This window comes from Cynara cardunculus (genome assembly GCF_001531365.2).
Source record: "Cynara cardunculus var. scolymus isolate 2C chromosome LG 11, CcrdV1, whole genome shotgun sequence".
Lineage (NCBI taxonomy): Eukaryota > Viridiplantae > Streptophyta > Magnoliopsida > Asterales > Asteraceae > Cynara > Cynara cardunculus.
This window is the reverse complement of record NC_037538.1, coordinates 8,921,088-8,940,787: the sequence shown is the minus strand read 5'-3', so window position 1 is coordinate 8,940,787 and position 19,700 is coordinate 8,921,088. Positions and strand designations below refer to the sequence as shown.

Below are 19,700 nucleotides of genomic sequence, written 5' to 3'. Positions count from 1 at the left end.
GAGAAAGAGAGCGCTAAGCCTGGGTATTTGATGATCGGGTGAAGGGGAAACCAACTAAATAACCCAAATGCCTTAAACCGGGTGGGGATAGGTCATGGGGTAGGTCAGACCAAAAGAGGATCCGCGTGTTTCTAAAGAAGTTTACAAAATTGGCATTTTTAGCCCCTAAACTTCTGTTTGTTATATTTAAGTCATGTTTTATTTATTTTTCATCTCTCTAAATATGATATATGAATTTTGGAGACTCATTAGTTTTTAATACTTTTAGAGTCATTATGGTTTGGTTGATTGTTTATCAGATGTTTGAATTTCATGGATGGATTTGAATTTGTAGAGAATTGGATTGGAATCGATTTGAAATCGTTGATATGTTTGATTTGTAGGATTTGGAATGAAATTGGATTCCATTATTTATAAAAAAAATTATAAAAAATTATAAAAATAATTAAATTAAATTTCTATTAATCAATTATTACAAAACAAATGTTTTTAATATTTTCTAAAATTTTATTGGAAAATCATGTATCTAACAACAAGATTAGTGATTATGAGACTAGGGCTCCTACAGAAAATTCAAGGAAAAACAAAATAAACGTACCCAATTGTAATTGCGAATGAAGAAGGACAAGCTTTTATAATCAGGTTGACAAGCTTTCGACCGGTATTCACTCAAGGGTATCGTTGACAAAGGTGGTCCCGTTGTAGACGCATCATGACAATCGATATTCCCTCTAAGTTATAAAGCCATTTTGTAACATGATTTGTTTCGTAAAAATTTCATAAATCATAACTATTTGATAGCACATTTCATGACCATTTGTAACTATTTTGTAACATATTTTGTAAGGATATTCAGAAACTAACAAAAACGGTGCGAAAGATGGATGTACTCACATGAGAAAAGCATGGGTGTGTTTCCCTAATAATTGTTTGGTTACTCATTGATACTAGATATACGACACCACACGACATGACTCCACAAGAGATCAACCATACGACATAACACCACAAAAGATCACACCATACGACACGACACACAACACATGATACACAACACGACACAACACCACACGGTTTTGGCCCTCACGGTGCAACATGCATTTTTATCAAACTGTTCTTTGTAGTGCGGTTTTAAATAATAAAAACCGCGGTTCAAACCAACATTGTAAGGTTTTTAACATCAACTAACATGATTCAAAAGCATAATATTGCAATACGTCCCTCTACTTTAAGCAATTAGCAAAATACCCCCATGTATTAATTAAAACAACAATCAGAAAAAGTGACCCATTTTCCACATCTTTAACTACCAAAAAAACACTGCTTCTTCAACACCTTATGCCAAAATGTCAACATTCTTGCTTCCCATTCTTTCCTGTTTCATTTAAAGTCAACTTCGCCAAGAACGGGTGATCCGGTGACTGCTGAATCGTTTTCATGCCCCTATCGAGTAAAACAAAGAGGTTAATAAGAACCAGTAGCCGTTAGTCAAAATATAGCATTAGAAGATCGCCAACAACTGCTAAATTGATCAACAATAGCAGTATAAAACATATGTATACATGTAATACAACTTTTTTTTACCCGTAACTGAATGATTCTAAAGATTGTGCAATATTACTACTGTTTAGCTTCTATTCCTACGATGATTATAGGTGATTAAAAAACAATGATAGATGATCGTCAATAGTAACTTTATAGATGTACAACAACAGATGCAATGAATATAAAGCACACTTCTTTTAACTATACAATTACTATATTCCATTAGTAAGCAACTAATACCAGTAATTTGTGCAAAATGACTGTTTAATTTCTACTCCCACGATAATGTAGGTAGTAAAAATATAGCAATAAAAGGTTGTCAATAATTAGCAGCATAAAACACATGTTTGCATATATAGTACAACTGTTTATGTAGACAGCTACAACAAATTTGCAGAGAATGATTGTTGACGTACGACTCCCACAACGATATTGGTTACATATCACCAAAAACTGCAAGATTGTTCAACAATGATACAGAACACATTTCAGCATATAATGCAACTTTTTATGCAATAATTAAGTGATTGCTACTAAAAAATTATACTAGAATGACCAACTCACACGAAAATACATGCAAGAAAATGATAAAAAGGAAATATGTTAAGCTTGCTCTTGTTCTTAAACTTAAAAATATCTACTTTTTTCAGGTCATTGTCAAACAACAAATCTCAAAACCAACAGGCTATTTAAACATCAAAATTAACAAATTCGTTGAAACAATAATGATAAAAAGTGCTTGATAGGCATGTGCATATCTGTTTTACAAGGATTTACTGATGACCTGTAATGGCTATACCCAGGGATGAACCTACGCAAGCTCAGGTGTGCTCGGTTAAGCCTACAGCATATCTCTCCTTGGCAACGTTCTAATCCAAAACAACCTCTTCAACCATCGATAATTAATCTGAATTTATTAATAGTCGATATAAGATAAAGTTCCAATATTTTGTTATTACGGACTAGTATTTTAGATTTTTGACTGAGTGAAGACTTCCATTAAACTAGGTGCTTGAACAAACAATGCTTTTGTTTCCAGAAGAAGGAAGTATAAAACTTTGATCAATTTGTGATAGGGAAAATATATGACATGCATTAAACTTGCCATAATTTATGACATGGCGCCACGGGCGGACCTACATTGGGGAATACGGTGACCCATGCCACCATTTCATGGTTCTGTCATAGTGGAAAAAATTACGTACTAGAAGGGTGCCAACTTAATGTTTCATTGTGTGCCCCTTTATTTCTTACAACTAAAGTTACGACAGAGTTGGTGTAAGGCGCCATGTTTAAGATTTTGCTCTTCAAAAAAGCCTGAGTTCAAATCCTACCCTCAGCAAAATTCCTGTTTTTAGCTTAAAAATACTGGGTTTCTATTTCAAAAAAAGGATGAAAGCAGCTGCCAAAAGACTCAAACTAATGACCTTTGATTGTAAACACAAGCATCCAACAACTAATCTATCATGACTTTGTGAAAATTTTCTATAGCTTTCACCCCTATGGTCAAATGATGCCACCGTTTGAAAAAAAAAATATGGGTTCGTCTCTGCATGCCGCGATAACATGACATGATTAAATAATAAAACAGTTAGGAAAAATAGAAAATAGGACTCACTATCATACCACATTACAATGCCACATCATAAGGTATAAGTTTGATGTTACATTTAGTGGCATCGTATGCTTACCCTATGTAATATCAAACCACATAAGAAAAAGAAGAGAAATGTGACCTACAAATTGTACAAGTGATTAGCTTTTCCAACTATTATTTCTGAAATCCAACATACTTGTGCAACGCAAGAAGACAGATACTCGAATCGGCAAAAAGAAGTGTAACAACATTACCGATTTACCACCATTAGAGAACATTGAAAAAAACGCCCCAGTTGCCAAACTACTGCTTTGTTCATTGTTCTTCAGTTTGCTGATTTTTCAAATTGAAGTTCTAGTTTTTTCCCCATTTCCGGAGTATGTTGGTTGTCTAAGATCAAAATGGCAATTATAATGCTCTGAAATGCTAATCACTTGATAGGGAACACACATTAAATCCTGGGTAACTTGAAGGTTAAAAGGGGGAGAGAGAGAGAGATTACTGTGGAAGTTCATAAGAGGCTTGTTTCCTTTGTCAACAAGTTCAAATAAGAACTCATCTCCTTCCTTCAATCCATTTGCAATCTGCATTTCCCGAGATCCCTTTATACGGACACGATTATCTTTGCAGCAGAGTTTTGTTGGCCAAAGCCTTCGCTTTTCATCCATCACAATCATTTCACAGTTTCTTTTGTCCAATCCATTTGATCTTGCAAAATCCGATGGAATATTCTGCAAACATAAAAAACAATGGTACAACCATTGATACACTTAGTAAAACCAACATTATCATATGAGTATAGCATCTAACCTCAAGAGTGGACCTAGCAGATTACAGTTTCACTTGGTGACTCATGAAGCACATAGACTCAAGTTCAAACCCATCTAGGTGGAATCAACTTCTAAGAAGCCCATGGTCATAAAAAATATGGGTATAACAGCTGCAATATTTAAGTTGAATTACCACAAGAGAGTTCTTGATGCTATATGGAGTAGCGGTGGACTTGAAACAAGGATTGTGAGCAGCATTCACCATTGGGGTTTTCTTTGATATTCCTGAGGCACAAAATTGTTTTGTTTTAGGAAATCTTATAAATGAAAACAAGTGACAGCTTGTAAATTAATTTTAATATATGCATACTTGAAATATTGGCAACAGGCTTTTCCCCTTTCTTAATGAGCTCAAACTGAAAACTATCACCTTGCTCTAAACCGTTTGCAATACAAAATTCACGCCATCCATGATGAACATAGAAGACCTCGCCACAATAGTTAGTCATGTTAACTTTCCACGAACCTTCATTTTCCACATTTTTTAGGATAATTTCTCCATTAATTAATCCATTCGATAATGCGAAGGCCTTCGGCAGATACTACATCAAACAGATCAACCATTTTCACATTTCTTAAAGATCAACTACAGAACAAGTATGAGATGCCATGACAATGACAATTTAAGCCTTCAGTTTTCCACCGTTCTATGACACTCAAACAGCTTGGTTCTAAGATCTAATGCAAAAGAGAGGGACAAGATGTAGAGTTTGGAGGTCAAACGAGCTAACTTTCAACCTCAAAATTGATGTTCTATTCCTTGAAAGATCAAGTAAAATTTGATAAACACGGTACATTTTTAACCAAATACTACTAAATATATAGGTTATCATAAATTTGTAACAAAAGCATATCAATTTTCAAAATAAGGAAGTATTATGTTTGACTTCAAAAAGTCAAATATGTCACCTGAGTGAATAAAAGAAATATGATGATAATATCCTACGATAAAAGATTTACTACAGGCTTGATTCCAGTTCGGAAGAGTTCAAGCTTAAAACAGTCTTCTTCTCTTAGGCCATTCACAAATACAAAAGTCATTCCATCCTGGTCCTATGTGAGAGTATCTTCTCAAACATGATTTTTAAGTAAACCATCCACAGCATTTGTGTTTGACCATTTCTGAGAGTCATCTCTCCATTATTTAATCCATTTGACCTAGTAAAAACGGTTGGCAGTTGCAACACCAAAACATTAATGCGCACGTTTGCTACAATTAAACAAAAGAAGAAGAATGTCACCCGCTACAGCAGAAGGGTACATTTTGTCTAGTGAGGTCAATTGACTTATTGAACTCAGTTTATATGGATTTTTATAAACTGAACATCAACGTTTTTTCCTCAAATGTCAAAATGTGCCGCGATTCTTTTGTGGCCCGGGGGGGGGGGGGGATGGAGTACCATGTAGTTACCAATTTATGTTTGGAGGTAGCTGATTTCAAAGTGCGAATGAAGCAAGGATGATGATTTTGATCAGGAATCCTAGTTCCTTCAGCCTTGAGGAGGGACTTCATTGATATGTCTATCAAATTTGAGCCGTCTGCTTCACTATGACAGCGGATCAACTTGTTTCCAGTTTCTGAGCCTTCACAAAAACATAAATTAGGAACATGCTCCAGATTATAACATGTATAAATATGAAAAAAAATGACAAACATAAAACTGAATGTAAGCAACTTCTTACACAACATTCCATGCATAGTACATAAGAAGATGTCTTTGACTTTCTTACAAAGGCAAAAGTTGCAGTTCCACAAACCGCAAAAGATTGCACCCTGTTAATAAAGCAACATTACATCCTGCTTATTTTTTATAGTTCAATTAAAGAAGAATTATCAACCATTTCATCACAAACTTATTTGCCAATTTATCACCAGTTTTACAAGGGTGTAACCTTACGGCTTGGCTGTAACATTATGGTATCCTTGCTGCTATACAAAGATCATTCAAACGACGTTCTTTTGGGTTCCATTAGCAACTACTGTTTAGAGCTTCCTCAACTGGTAGAGCCCAACCTTTCAGGAGCTCAAGGGTTCAAACTTAACCAAAGATGAGGAGCGTACATGAGTATTTTCTGTATATAATTATATGCTTCAAAAGAAGTGTCAACTATCTGATGCACAGTATGAGAAAAATGAGAGTTTATGGCCTATTTGAAATACACGAAGGTCAACAATGTCGATTTTGGCAAAAATATACACTTTTCCAAGTGGATTTCAGGGGTCAAATCTACACTTCTCCGTTTGTCAGGATATTTTTTAAATTTCTTTCAGAGTTTAGAATTTAAACTTTTAGGATTCAGAATGAATATCTTTTCCCTTTGCCCTTGGATATATATTTGGTTTCCTTATCTATCTAGGATTTCTAGTCTTTAAATATAATGTTGTTGTTCTGATTTTATTCGGATTGATTGACTAATAAAACTTAGGGGCCGTTTGGTTCGCGGAATTCGAAAGGAATTTGATGGAATTGAAATGACAAATTCCTTTGACCAAATTCCAATTCCTTTGTTTGATTCATTTCTTGAAATGAATGGAATCCTTCAATTCCATTGAATTCCACAAATTAATGAATTCACCATTCCTTGGCATAATGGAAGGAGTTGAATTACATCACCACAACCATGCTACTATTGTTCGTCATGCCCCACCCCTAACCCACCACCACTACTGTCGCCGCCACCCACCCACCCCCAACACTAACCACCATGTCGCTATTGCTGTCATCACACCTACCCATCCCTGATCACTCACGGCATATCCCTACTNGCCCCTACTATTGTTATTACACCCACCCATCCCCCGGTCACTCAATGCACATCCCCTACTACGACCATGCTACTACCGTTACTGTCACGCCCCTAACCTAACCCCCACCACCACACCATTATTGTCGCCGTCACAATTGCCATTCACCCCCACCCCACCCTACCCCAACCCACCACTAACCACCATGAAACTATTGTCGCCATCATACCCACCCAATCCCAACCACCATCCCACCACTGTCGTCGTCACAGCTATCACCCGATCACCAACTCTCTCAATTCATCTTTGGTATTCTTTGAATCAACAAAGTTGTGAGATCATGATTCATCTTTGGTATTCTTTGGAATCAACAAATTGTGAATCAAACATGGTTTCGACTTTGGTATTCTGTTGAATCAACGAAGTCCTGAATCAGTCGTGAATCTACCATGTTATGCAAGTTTCATCAAAAATCATGTCTTGATGCACTGATTTGCTGTAAGCTACAACTTATATACTATGGAGAGAAACTAGGAGGTTTCAGTATGGATGTTCATGAGAGGCTTATTCCATTCCCAACAAGTTCAAGCATGATCTCGTCTACCTACTTCAAGCCATTTGCAATTAGCAAGTCTTGTATTCCTTCTATGCAGACATAGCTCTTGTCATGCTTCATTAAATTTACAACTGTTGTTCATCCTCCAAATCATTTAATAGTTCCTATTGTCCAATTCATATACCTTTGGAAAGGAACATATGGGAACAAATCCACATTGGTTAACAAATCTATACTCATACATCATATACATACATAAGTGCTTAAGTGTCAAAGGGTAAGGCTATCTATGCACTGAGCATGATCAAAGTTGCATTGAACATGTATACACTTGACAACACAAACTCTATGCCATATATGGAAACACAGTGGTTCTGGAACAAGGGTACTTACCAAATTTGGCAAAACTAGAGGTCCTAGGGTGTTGAGAAACTCAAACCGACAACAAAATTTTAATGAAGAAGATGAATGGATAGATTGATAATAAGAGTAGTCAAAGAAGGAACATCAATAAAAAGTGATTTCCAGGGTATAACCCTCTTTCAAAGCTATGAAGCTCAGAGCCGCCCCAAAATTGGAGATTTTCCTCTCCCTTTTTCCACACCCCAGCACTCCACTATATATATCTAACTTCTCTACTCCCAAGGCCTAAATAACTTAACCACAAGGATGGTGCTTGATTGGTTTGAGCTTGGCTCCAAAGGTCAAAAGTACCAGGAGGTCCCAGGTTCAAATCCAAGGAGGAATAAAAATCCCCTTGTGGCCACGGAGGTTCAAATGCGGTGACTCCGGGCTATCTGCAAAGCAGGTGGTCACCCTGGGATTAGTCAGCTCGCATAGTGGGTTGGATATCCAGGTTAATAAAAAAAAAGGCCTAAATAACTTTGCCAGATCACATTCCTTTTTCCCCACTACCCTTGAGCCTTCTAGTATAAAGCCTCCACACTTTAGGACCATCAATCATTTGGGCCAACATTAGTCTATTACTAACTTGTTGCGTATCACTATGCACTCTGTATAATCATCGTTGTATTGCGCACATGGTATATACTTGACAACACAGACATTTATGCAATATAGGGAAACACAGTGGTTCTAAAACAAGGGTAGTCACCAAATTTGGAAAAACTGGAGATCCTTGTGGTGTATGTATCCTTCCCTTTGGGGATTTTCTTTGATGCTACAAATTCGTGTCCACATTCATTAGCACTTTTGATACAAACTCAAATCTTAATGGGTTTCAATAAAATTTGCATCAAGGATATGGAAAAAATGAACTCACCGGAGGTGTCAATTATACAGTTACGTAAAGATTTTGCTTCTGGGCATGCTTTTTCTGCTTCGATTATCGTAACTTTATTGCTTGGATAGTCCCTTTCACAACAACTAGCATTGAAGACGATGGTATCGAAAACTAAATCCCCTTCATGCTTAAAAAACACAAAATCAAAATCTTGCACACCATTTCCTCTCACAAAAGTTTCCCAACCTTCTCCAAACACCCAATGGTCAACAATCTTCACCGGCCATTTTTGACCCCCTCTTTTTAATATGGCAGTTTTGTTGTTCCTTCTGCTTTTCAAATGTTTGGTGAATGCTTTAGGTATTGACTGCAACATATGCACATACAATATGTAAGTACTACAGTTGTCATGACGTCATGGCAAGTCATGACGTTAGGGAACGAATACGACTCCCCATCCATTTGACCATAATATATTCATAATGTGCAATTTGTAGGTGTATTTAATTTACTTTAAAAACAACAATGAAAAGCTATATAATACCACCAAAGCATAAAAAGTTGATATTAAGAGCAATTAAAACAAGTTGACATTCAACAAACACATGGATGAGAAAGATCAACCAAGCTAAAATTGCTTTAGTAATTGATATTCTAATAAACTAACACTTGCTTATGTAATAAACTAATATTATGACAATATATGTTGTTTGTGTTACTTGAATAAAATAAAAATAATAAATTAACCATATGCATCATGATACATACATTTTCAAAGTCACATATAGGATTAGTATGATATGTTGTTTTGGGCAACTAATATCATGTTTATAATTTATATTAGCAAAGTGAAATACGGTAATTTATACTTGTAATCAATATTTGCAAAGTTATACATATGCAAGCTAATTGTTTAATTCAGAACACAGTTTCCAATAAACCATTTTTAATTCGGTACTAAAATCATACAGAGAGTTCAAATAGTAACTTTCTGTCATTCAGCCTGTACATTCAAAACACTTACCAACAACAACTTTTTATTCTGCACTAAATCATACGAAGCTTCTTCATCATTCAGTGCCAAATCATTCAACATTTACCAACCAGGCCCTTAGCTTGAAATTGAATAGATATTAATGTTGTTAATTTTTACCCATGAACAATTTCAATCTAATAATAAAAATTGAATAGATATTAATGTTGTTAATTTTTACCCATGAACAATTTCAATCTAATAATAATTTTGTCCGATGTAATTAGTAGTCCATGTTTGAAAAATCTCATCTCCATTATGAACCTGCAAAGATGTTTTTCATATTCAAAAGGAAAAATGGACTCCTTTTCTAGAAGAGCGTCATATATGTAAAGCAAAACTTGCAGAGTGTTCAGATGTTCAATTCATCACTGTATATAAGGCATCTGAGAAGAGAGAGCAGTGGACAAAGTGGTTTATCAGGGTCCAAGCTAACGCGTGAAGTGTAACTCCAATACAAATGTACAACCAATCAATACATACAAATACCCAATGGGCAGCAATTCAAGGAAATGGTTCCAACGTGCCTGACAAGATCATACACTGAAATTGCAAGAGGCACCATCCTCTTTCAACATATATAGAGAGAGGAGGTTTAAAATACAAACAATGTAATTCTTACAAACCAATCTTAACCGTCCATCTAGTCTAATAAATATTTGGTTCTATAAATATCTCGATTGTTTTCTAATCTAAAGCCATAATCATAATGAATGAACCTTATCATCTTCTATAAATATCTCGATCATGGAATGAATCATGATTATTGTCCATAAATATCTCGACAGTTTCCTAGTATACGTGTTGGTTATGGTTTGTAAGAATTACATGTTGTTTGTATTTCAAACCTCCTCTCTCACTATATATATATATTACACTACCAATTAACAGATTTTGGAGAGAGAGAGAGAGAGAGATTGACCAACTTGCACTTGAGACCAGGTTGAATGAATTTGAAGAAGCAGGCAGGAGGTTTGCACTTGCTTGGAGGAGCTCTCATGGCAGTCAGCAGCTTATTACACAATTTGTTTCTTGTGACTTGATAATAATAACAATAAGAAAAAGAAATCTAGGGTCAACAAATAACTAAAAATATAAGATGTTAATGAATATAAATTACCCACACAGGATTGATTTTGCTTTTCATTACAAACAAATACCAATTCTTAGAGAAGATAACCAAAGACATAATAACCGGCAATAATGATCAGTAATTTTGAAAGAACAAATGTTTAAGTTTGGTGTTACATGTTTCTTCTTACATTATAACTACTTTGTAATGAAAGAGCAATGGTTAAAATGGTCAATCGATCACCAAATGGATTTTAACATAATGCATTCGTGGAACTTCAAGATTTTTTCTGTTCCATTGAAATGAAAGGGTCAATCTCTCATTGATTGATTATAGAAGGAAGGGTTCAGTATGTATTAATTACAGGAGGCACTTTCAAGACGATTCGGTTCATCAATGTCATGATTTAGGTAGTGTACCTTTGGAAAATTGCACGTTTAGTCCCTAATTTATAATTACGGCAATATCAGTCCCTACTACTCTTTCTCCTCTTACAGTAGTCATTAATCCGATTTCTCACCGACGATCACATTTCTCCGTGGTCGTGATCGATGACCCTGAGTAAATCAAACTCGATCCAACCCGATTATGAAAGTCGGATAAACCGGATGCGTTATCATGCATTAGCAAGTCCTATGGCGGGTTTTCCGTACACCCTGCGAAACTCTCTCTCTCCTCCATTATTCATAATCACTCGCCATATTCCTCCCAATTCATCGCTAAACGTTAATCACTCGTTTACAAACAGCCAAACCGAATCTAGACATTGTCTCAGTTCACACATTTTCATCACAAAAAATTCGTCATCAAACCTCAATCAAACAAACAAGAAATTCATCAAAACCTAGCGCATTGGATTCATACATGCATCAATCAATCGATATGCAATAGAGAAATCATAGTGATTGAAAAAGGTAAAAATGGCGGGAAACGATTGGATCAACAGTTACCTGGAAGCGATCCTGGATGTGGGTCCAGGGCTTGAAGACAAGAATTCGTCGTTGATGTTGAGGGAAAGAGGGAAATTTAGCCCCACTCGCTACTTCGTCGAAGAAGTTATCACGAAATTTGATGAGACCGATCTTCGTCGCTCATGGGCCATGGTACGTAACCCTAATTAATATATTTTTTATTGGAAACAATTAATTTAATCAAAAATATATTTGGATCATAATCCAATCAACCAACAAATTATTATGATTATAGTTTTATAATAATTACAAAAATGCTGTATTTATCTTATTTTCTCTAAATAGGTTCATTTAACAGAAAATTATATATTTTACGTTTTATAAAATTTATCGTAACACTGCAAATCATATAAAAAGTATCTAAAAGCATGAAGATCAACCAGTTCGATTTGAAGCTGTGATTTATATTGTTTCATATATCTTTTTTTTTTCTCAGTAAATATGAATGTATGTTTCCTGTATAAATATATTTTGGTGTTTATTTACTTGTAAATTATTTCATAAAGTTTTAGCTATGAAACAACATTCAATAGTCATATTTTGTTGGTTCATCTATGAAACAACGCATATAAACTGGTTTTCATGGTTTCTTACTTTTAGACTATTTCTATATGATAAAGGGTTGATAAATCATCGAAATAACAAACATCTACATTTCAAATATTTGCAGGCCTCGTCTATTCGGGATTCACAAGAACGAAACACAAGATTAGAGAATATGTGTTGGAGGATTTGGAATTTAGCTCGCAAAAAGAAACAGGTTTGTTATTGGTTCTTTATGTTTATTAAAAAAACGAAGTTGAAGGTTGTCACTGATCAAGTCATTATCGAGCCCAAGGCTCGATACAAGTAGAGTGCTAACGAGTGAACTCGACTAGCAAATTGTCTTGGTTCCAACACGAAAAAAAATAGTATCTTAATCCTCAAGCTTGACTAATTTTTTCAAATGGGTTCTAAGAATATTTTACGAATGTTCGAACTCAATTTAACAATTTTTACTTGGTTATTATCACATAAAGTTCGAACTTTATAAACTTGTTTATAGACAATTATACGATCTATGAACATATGAACGACATTCATTTGCAACTCCATTGTGATCGTAGAACCTCTACTTTCTTGATGTTGTGTTCTTCGTTTAAAAACGCCTTTTTGTTTTGGATATGTAGCTAGAAGGCAAAGAATCTCAACATAGACAGAAACTAGAAAGCGGACAAGGGATGATTTCTAAAGCGTTGATTGTTGATATGTCAGAAGAGTTATCCGAAGGAGAGAAAGTGGAAACGGTTAAAGATCTTTCGCCAATGGGCGTTAGCCCTAAAGGCGGATTGAAACGGGTTAATTCGGTTGACGTGTTCAACAACTTTGCTACTCAACAAAAGGAAAAGAAACTCTACATCGTATTAATCAGGCATGTGTTTTTCTTATTTTAATCTTCAATAATATTTGTTTTCGTTATAATTTATCGTATGTGTTTCATAAAACCGAAATTTTTATCCAGTCTTCATGGTCTGATTCGTGGCGAAAACATGGAGCTAGGCCGCGATTCTGATACGGGTGGACAGGTAACCTTTATCTATAGTTTGATCATTTGACCAGTACAACAATATCGTTCTTATAAGACGTCATAAATGTCTAAATGTCATATATGATACATCTATACGAGTTAAGTTTATGGGACCGAAATTGTGTGTTTTATGTCAAAGTATTACAATAAGTTGATACGATTTTTTTGGACGTCCTAACAAGTTGTTTAGGATATTTTTTAAATAAAACGTCCTATTAGTCTTTTTATATGACATTATTTGGAAAATTGTCTTATAGAAGAATCGACATGTTCATAGAAAAATTATCGTAAGTGTCCTATTAAAAAACCAATTAAACATTTTATTACAAAAATGTCTTATAAAACTTGTTAAGACGTTCAAACATTCTATCAACTTATTGTAATACCTATATATAGGACATACAATTATTTGGTCATTTAAACTTAAGTCCCTACAAACTAATTTAGACCTATTTAGAGTCCTATAAAGTCGGTTTTATTGTAAAATGTGAGCGGTCGCAACACAAATTGTCATCGGCAATAGCTCAAATACCTATTTGCCGATGAAGTTTTATGTAGCGACCGCATACAATAGACTTTTATGTTCTGCTAACACATCTAATTTTACAGGTGAAGTATGTAGTAGAACTAGCAAGGGCATTAGGCGCAATGCCCGGGGTTTATCGAGTAGATTTGCTAACTCGACAAGTATCGGCACCCGGTGTCGATTGGTCTTATGGAGAACCAACCGAAATGCTAAATCCACTTAACATAGATGAAGGCGAAAGTGGCGAGAGCAGTGGTGCATACATAATCCGTATACCATTCGGTCCAAAAGATAAATATATCCCGAAAGAACTCCTTTGGCCACACATTTCTGAGTTCGTTGATGGTGCGTTGAGTTACATTTTACAGATGTCGAAAGTTCTCGCTGACCAAATTGGTGATGGAAAACCCGTTTGGCCCGCTTCGATTCACGGACATTACGCAGATGCAGGCAATGCTGCTGCTCTTTTATCGGGTGCTTTGAATGTCCCGATGCTATTTACGGGCCATTCACTTGGACGAGATAAACTCGAACAAATCTTGAAACAAGGACGGCAATCGAAGGATGATATCAATACGACTTATAGAATTATGCGGCGGATAGAGGCTGAGGAGATAACGATCGATGCATCAGAAGTGATTATTACTAGCACCCGGCAAGAGATAGATGAGCAATGGGGTTTGTACGATGGGTTTGATCCTGTTCTAGAGCGAAAACTACGAGCTAGAAACAGACGGAATGTGGGATGTTTTGGCCGGTTCATGCCCCGTCCGGTCGTAAGTATTTTCTTACCCCAAACCATGTTCAATCACTATAGCAAAAATCGTTTTTATAGGATATCAAACATGTCTAAATGTTTTGTAATCTATAAACTTAAGTTCCAAAAAGCAGTCTATTGTAACATTTAGACGACATATATATATATAGTTAGTTTGGCGCTAAATTTGCTTATGACTTATTGGGTTTCAGGTAATACCTCCAGGAATGGAGTTTAAGCATATCGTTCCACATAAAGACGAAGATCCAGACGGAAATCAAGATGGTTCAACGACTCCAGACCCACCCGTTTGGTCCGAGGTTTGTTAATAAGCAGAATGCACCAAGATCTGGTTGAATGTTTTTTCTATAAATACTCACACACACTCCTCATCTTTAATGAGGTATGAACCCTTGATCTTCTACGAGGCTGGACTCTACCGGTAGTACAGATACCACTGGACCAACAACCTTTGGTATCTGATTGAATGTTAATGATCATTATAAGTTTATCGAAGAAGATAACGACAATTTCTGGTATTACATTTGACAGATTATGCGATTCTTTACGAATCCACACAAGCCTATAATCCTGGCCCTTGCAAGACCCGATCCGAAAAAGAACTTGACCACTTTGGTGAAAGCTTTTGGAGAGTGTCGTCCTTTGAGGGAGCTTGCAAACCTCGTACGTATTCGTTGGTTTCTTTTTTCATTTTCGCTCTTCGTTTTTATGATGTTAATTTCATTTATCTTTACATACTTCACTGCAGACATTGATAATGGGAAATCGTGACGCTATTGACGAAATGTCTACCACAAATTCAGCAGTTTTAGTTTCGATTCTGAAGTTGATCGATAAATATGATATGTACGGTCAAGTTTCGTATCCGAAACACCATAAGCAATCAGAAGTTCCTGATATATATCGCCTAGCAGCAAGGACAAAGGTAGTACTTCTAAAGCCAATATGATTAAGATATTCCATTGCAACAAAATCGGTTTTATATTATCTTGTGGTAATAACATATCGTTGTTAATTAGATTTTCGTCTTGACGATTTTCGCTTTGTTACTCGTATGTAGGGTGTGTTCATCAATCCAGCATTCATTGAGCCTTTTGGTCTCACTCTAATAGAGGTGTCTTCCTAGTTTTCCCTTTATTGTCTCGTTTTAAAGATCAAATAAGGGGATTTTTAACGAGCTCTTACTAGGTAAGCGTTTATTTGCAAGAGTTACCACCCTTACTTTATCGGGTAAAAATCTTAGGTCGTCAAACCAGATTGTTGGTAAGAGTCTTTTTCCTCATTTACCGAAAAAGATTCTTGGTCTTTGCTATGTCTCTTACAGAGTAAGATTGTCGGTCCTTGTCATGTTCACCCGGTAAGGTAAGTGACACGCGATAAGTACTTACCTGGTAAGCGTTTGATAAACGGCCCCTCAAGTTAAAATTTTACTTTAGAATCTAAAAGTACCAGCAAGGGAGCAAGTACTTCCTGATCCGACCTGAATTAATGTTGTTCTGAATAGGCAGCAGCATATGGCTTGCCGATGGTGGCGACTAAAAACGGAGGTCCTGTTGATATCCAAAAGGTGCATTTTCTTGATTCCTAGACAGAGACTATAACAAAATCGGCTGTAACACTTCAGATATGTCTACATGATTCAATAAACTGCATTACAAGACTTTAAGTTTATAGGACCAAACAATTGTGAATCATATGTCTAAAAGTTACAGTAAGTTGATATGCTGTTTTTGGAGTCCTAATAATTTCTCAAGACACTTTTAAAATAAAACATGTTATTAGTTTTTTTATTTGACGTTATTGATAAATTGTCCTTTTAAAACAAGTGTCATATAAAAAGATATGTTAATAGGACAATTCTAAAAAATGTCCACGAGAAAAACTAATAGGAAATTTGTTTCCAACGTGACCTAAAAACTTGTTAGGACACTCAAAAACATCCGATTAATTTATTGTAACAATTTCACATATGATGCACACTGTTTGCTACTATAAACTTAGTCCTATAAAATGTCTGACATTTAGATGTATTTGACGCCGTATAAAACCAATTTTGTTGTAGCGGGGATTGTTGTCTATTTGATTGAAGTTTAGAAAACTATGTTTCATTAGTTTCTAATACTGAAACCGAAATCACAACAGGCTCTTGATAACGGGTTGCTAATTGATCCACACAATCAACAATCGATCACAGATGCACTTTTGAAGCTCGTAGCAGATAAGCAACTTTGGGCGAGATGTAAACAAAACGGTTTGAAAAACATTCATCTTTTCTCGTGGCCGGAGCATTGCAAGACTTATCTAGCTCGAATAGCATGTTGCAAACCACGCCATCCACAATGGGAAAGTAGTGCCGTTGGATACGAGTATTCAGAAGCACAATCACCCGAAGATTCTCTAAGAGATCTAAACGACTTAAAGATTTCATTAGATGGCGTGATACATGATCAAGGAACTACCAGCGACAACTCTCAGAATCCCGACAAGAATTCCCATTCAATCAAGACCAAATCTAGCGTCGGGAAAAAGCTAGATCTTCTAGCAAAATTATCGCTAAAACTGGAGAAACTCGGAGGAAGCAAGAAGGAAACTTTAGCAAAGATTGGATCTCAAGATAAACTCGAGTTCCCGGGATTACGCAGGAAGAAATCTATCTTCGTTGTCGCTGTAGATTGTGGCATGACTAAAGATTTTGTCGAACTTTTGAATATCGTCATAGAAATTGTGAGAGTAGAGAAGAAAGGAGAATCTGTAGGACTAATACTATCAACGGCTGCAACGATATCTGAGTTACGTTCTTTTCTGAAATCTAGTAAAATCGGTCTTTCGGAATTTGATGCTTTGATTTGCAATAGCGGTAGCGAGATCTTTTATCCGCCTTCTAGTTCCGAAGGAAGTCAGAAGAGTCTTCAGTTAGTCATGGATTCTGATTATTCTTCGCATATCGATTATCGTTGGGGAGGAGAACACCTGAAGAATACTTTAGTTCATTGGGCTTCTTCTATTAGAGAAAGAAAGAAAGATCAAGAATTCGTTGTCGCAGACGACTCAGACTCGAGACATTGTTTTACATTCAGAATAAAGGACTCGGAATCTGTAAGTTATCATTAGATCTATTATTCTTTGGAAGATTTCTGATTATAGCTCTTAGACAATCTAATAGGAACTAATATAAGGGTCTCTAGCCCAAAGGTACCTGGGGTTACCGTAGAGTCGAGCCTCCCAAACAATTAGGAGAAAAAACAGTGTTGAATGTTTCATATATAAAACAACGTTCACAAACACTGCATTTTCGTACATATGAAAATTTGTGTGTAAGTTTATACGGATTATTGAGTTTGTAAAAGAAGCGGACTATATATATTTTGCAGATACCACCCGTAAAGGACCTTCGGGAGTTTTTGAGAAAACAAGCTCTTCGTTGTCAAGCTATATATTGCCACAACGGTACGAAACTGAATGTGATACCTATGGTTGCTTCTCGAGCCCAAGCCCTCAGGTATTCTTCGTTGTAAGCCGTTTTCCTTTTCGGGATTTGTTTTTTATTCGTAAAAAAGTTATTTATTGCGTCGATTCGCTACTAAAACTTTTTTATATATCTTCAGGTACTTGCACGTTAGATGGGGCATAAACTTGTCAAGTACTGTCGTTATCGTGGGAGATTACGGGGACACCGATTACGAATGTTTACGCGGTGGAATACATAAAACATTGGTGATAAAAGATGTTTGCAACGAATCTAAAAAACTCCATAACAACCGAAGCTATCCTCTCGAACATGTTATTACTTTCGATAGTCCTAATGTCGTTCTAGCCGACGGATGCAAGAAAAATCAACTAAGCGATGCGATGGAGAAACTAGGAACTCTAAAGGTCTAAATTCTTGCACAAAAGATTCTAGATTCGTAATCCCAGCCTGTATCTAGCTCGTAATTAACTTGATTACGAACTAGAAATTAAGTCTCGAGTTTGAGTCAGATATTTTCGAACAGAAAACAAAAACATACGCTGAAAAAACCGAGTCGATCGAGAGGTATCGAGGTCGTAAAAACATCTCATAGTTGAAGTAATTAGTGAGGTTAGCTTCTTGTTTTATATATAATTATGTATCGTTTCTATTTTTAGGAGGATGTGTAGAATGCTGTCGTTATAAATTATTGAAGGAACATTAAAAGTTTGTCAACCATATAATATAAGACTTTTTTGTCAAACACATTTTTTTTTATTAACCTGGATATCCAAACCGCTATGTGAGCCGACTAATCACAGGACGACCACCTGCTTTGTAGATAGCCCGGAGTCACCGCATTTGAATCTCCGTGACTACAATGGGATTTTTATTCCTCCTTGGATTTGAACATGAGATCTCTTGATATTTTTCACCTTTGAAGTCAAGCTTTAAACAATCAGGCATCACCCTTGTGGCTTGTCAAACACATTTTTACTTGCCTCTAAAACTTCCTCTGATGGCTGAATGATGTACAAATTGGATATAATTAGTTAAGAGTGAAATTAAGGAATGCAGTGGAAGTCCCATTTTTCTGTTTGAATTAAGACGTTATCAGAATCTTTATGGTCATACAGTTCATCTACGATGACTTCAAACTAGTTATATTTAGTTATCTAGAGGATCAGGTGCTATGTATAAACAATCAGATATCCAAATTTACTAAAAAAATAGATATAATTTTATAAAACAATACACATGAGCACACAATTTTAATGGATCACTTAATTAATTTCCTTTGAATTTTAGGCCATATGTACATCAACCCATTATAATTCATATCACATGACATGTAGTTATGTGGAGAAGATAGCTACTAAAAGCAATCTCTATAACCTTTTTTTTTAACAATGGGTGTTCGGTCAGTACTATATCTTGACTAATTCTACAGACTCTGGAGAACAATCAAGAAATTCTCAGTAACTTGCAGGACTTGAACATGTGACTTCTGAGAAAAATCTCTAAAACTCAAGTATTATCGTCAATTGAGCTAGCTTCACAAGGTTCTAAAACAAATTTATACATAATGGTTTGAGAATTAATATTAGTTTCTTTCGAGTTAAATCCTTTAAATTTCTTTGCTCGTATGTATCGTTCAAACTTGTTTAATAAAAAAAATTAAGTTATAAAATCAATAGCCATATATTTTATACAAAGACGTTACAATTAGTTATTAAAACTACGTCAGACAACTTAACTAGTTATATAAAGAGTCTTTGGCCTAGCAGT

At 35.6% G+C, this 19,700-nt stretch overlaps 2 protein-coding genes across 2 annotated transcripts; one reads left to right on the top strand and one right to left on the bottom strand.

Annotated features, from left to right (window-relative positions):
• Positions 1-3,467: 3,467 nt before the first annotated feature.
• On the bottom strand, positions 3,468-8,893 carry LOC112521706 (B3 domain-containing protein REM10-like). Its single transcript, XM_025130701.1, has 6 exons — positions 8,557-8,893; positions 5,384-5,556; positions 4,283-4,514; positions 4,106-4,197; positions 3,645-3,873; positions 3,468-3,532 (listed from the first exon to the last, which is right to left on the bottom strand). Exons 1-6 carry the CDS (start codon positions 8,891-8,893, stop codon positions 3,468-3,470), a joined length of 1,128 nt encoding a protein of 375 aa, XP_024986469.1.
• Positions 8,894-11,542: 2,649 nt separating this feature from the next.
• On the top strand, positions 11,543-18,343 carry LOC112521073 (probable sucrose-phosphate synthase 1). The gene is made up of 13 exons (XM_025129719.1): positions 11,543-11,725; positions 12,264-12,353; positions 12,763-13,004; positions 13,095-13,158; positions 13,770-14,462; positions 14,656-14,763; positions 14,996-15,127; positions 15,213-15,389; positions 15,525-15,578; positions 15,969-16,031; positions 16,607-17,560; positions 17,836-17,963; positions 18,070-18,343. Exons 1-13 carry the CDS (start codon positions 11,543-11,545, stop codon positions 18,341-18,343), a joined length of 3,162 nt encoding a protein of 1,053 aa, XP_024985487.1.
• The last annotated feature ends 1,357 nt before the right edge of the window (positions 18,344-19,700 follow it).

What these genes read in the sequence shown, in the direction of transcription:
- LOC112521706 (XM_025130701.1), bottom strand. Translation starts at nt 8,893, where the DNA reads ATGTTGCAGTCAATACCTAAAGCATTCACCAAACATTTGAAAAGCAGA. An exon ending in CTGTATAATTGACACCTCCG is followed by an intron (nt 5,557 to 8,556) that starts GTGAGTTCATTT and finishes GTTTTTGTGAAG; the next exon opens with GCTCAGAAACTGGAAACAAG. An exon ending in GCATCAAGAACTCTCTTGTG is followed by an intron (nt 3,874 to 4,105) that starts GTAATTCAACTT and finishes TTATGTTTGCAG; the next exon opens with AATATTCCATCGGATTTTGC.
- LOC112521073 (XM_025129719.1), top strand. Translation starts at nt 11,543, where the DNA reads ATGGCGGGAAACGATTGGATCAACAGTTACCTGGAAGCGATCCTGGAT. An exon ending in TTCGTCGCTCATGGGCCATG is followed by an intron (nt 11,726 to 12,263) that starts GTACGTAACCCT and finishes AAATATTTGCAG; the next exon opens with GCCTCGTCTATTCGGGATTC. An exon ending in TTGGTCTCACTCTAATAGAG is followed by an intron (nt 15,579 to 15,968) that starts GTGTCTTCCTAG and finishes TGTTCTGAATAG; the next exon opens with GCAGCAGCATATGGCTTGCC.